Source organism: Charadrius vociferus, unplaced genomic scaffold (genome assembly GCF_000708025.1).
Source record: "Charadrius vociferus isolate BGI_N301 unplaced genomic scaffold, ASM70802v2 scaffold231, whole genome shotgun sequence".
NCBI lineage: Eukaryota > Metazoa > Chordata > Aves > Charadriiformes > Charadriidae > Charadrius > Charadrius vociferus.
Genome location: NW_009647211.1, coordinates 2,329,219 through 2,331,005, shown reverse-complemented (window position 1 = coordinate 2,331,005; position 1,787 = coordinate 2,329,219). Strand labels below are relative to the sequence as shown.

Here is a 1,787-nt window from a genome sequence, read left to right as displayed (position 1 = left end):
TATAGAAATGAGTCTACTTGCAAAATAAGGATCAAAGCTGGGAATTTACTTTTCTAGCTCAGGAGGCCTACCCATCATTATTTTTGAGTTTAAAGAAGTCCAAGTCATGTTAAATTCTCATCTGTTTTGTAAATTAAGATCTTTGTACCATACAGGACCTCCTGGAAGGTCTGTCTTCCTTACGCATGTCTGCGGCTTGCACTTTTTTTCTGCATTAGTGAAGTAAAGCAAAAGTAAAATCTATGCAGTGTCCAAGTGCAAGAGTTTCAGATCATAAAACAATTGGCATATTCTGTGGGAAGACCACAAAATGTTTTTACAGTGCAAGAAGAGAACACAGAGGAGCAATATCCAGTTATCAACAGAAGCGGTGATATCAAATGCCCCTTTACTTGAGTACTCTACGTGTTTAACTTAGAGCACTGAATGCTTTTTGAAAACAAGCCCCACTTATCAATTGGAACATTATTAAAATATGGAAATTAAAAACTTATCAAAAAGGGGAAAATTACCAGATTCTTACAAAGAATTAAAAAATGGAAGATGTTACCTCTTTATGACATGTGTTTTTTCATAAGCCTGTCAAAAATTATAAGGCATGTTCTCAATTCCATTCGGACTGCTTCCCAGGAACAGTGACTGTACTGCTTATCTTTTAGGAAATTGGTGATTATTTGGAAGTACTTTTTCACGCTGAATGTAGTGCTTTTTAGGATCCACGTTTGAAAGCTGTTTCTTGCTCTTGATTGCTCTTCTGACAAACATATCTCTAATTCTTCAATTTGATGATAAATTCCATTTTGGAATTTCTCAATCTGGCTTGTATTCCAGGTGCCAACAGGGAGATTTTTGCTAAATAGTTGGAAGATCTGTTGGAGGAACTCATAGATGATCATTCTGACATTATTCTGTGTGACCTTGGTGATCTCCACGGGGAATTCAAAATCAGTTGTTTCGCTGAGACATTGCTGAGAAAAATAGCCACCCATTTTGCGCAGAAAGTTCACATTGTGGTAGTTCACTTTGGTTCCTTGGAAAAGGCAAACTGAATACGAGATTTTAATGTATAATGCCAGTGTAATGCAAACTTGCAGTAAACTTCTCTGAACCAAGACAGTCATGGTGATGAAGTAGTCAGCACTATTTTCCTTGCCTTATTGCAGATCCGTAAGCTTGCAGTTTCTTGGTTGTCTTGTCTGTGCTCACATGCTTCTCCTTCATGTCTCTGAATTTATTTCCTCTGTATGACATGATGGGTATTACTCATTTTGTAGGAATTGCGTTTTTATCAACTGTGGTCCTGCCAAGGTTTACTGTTGATTTCAGTTTCAAACAGTTGCAAAGATTTGCTGTTTCTGCTTTGACTGTATTTAATTGAAAAAAGAATAAGTGAGTCAATCCTGGTCAGTCAGAGGACACGAACAGATTCGCAGGTAAGAATCTGGTAAGGGCACTTCATCTTCTCATATTCTTACTAGAACAGGCAGTCTTGCTTTATGCTGAGAAATTTTACTTTTATGCCTAAGTTGGCAAGGACTGTGAAAAAGAATCACATCCCCAGCTAACAGATATACAGATATGCACTCTAAGCAAGATGTAATTTTATTGATTTAAAAACAAATGTCTTTTTTGGTAGGACAAATTGTTTTGTTTGGGGAGTGGCTTAAATTTTATTAGCAAAATGACCCTGTTGTTGACACAAGCATTGACTCACTAGGGCCATGTTGCTATCACTATGTTGGCAAAAAAAGAAATACATACAACTCTTAATACAGATGTATTTTTTT

At 36.6% G+C, this 1,787-nt stretch overlaps 1 protein-coding gene across 1 annotated transcript; it reads right to left on the bottom strand.

Moving 5' to 3' along the window:
* Nucleotides 1–554: 554 nt before the first annotated feature.
* LOC104296060 (interferon beta-like) lies at nt 555–989 on the bottom strand. The gene has a single exon (XM_009895886.1). It carries the CDS (start codon nt 987–989, stop codon nt 555–557), a length of 435 nt encoding a protein of 144 aa, XP_009894188.1.
* Nucleotides 990–1,787: the final 798 nt, after the last annotated feature.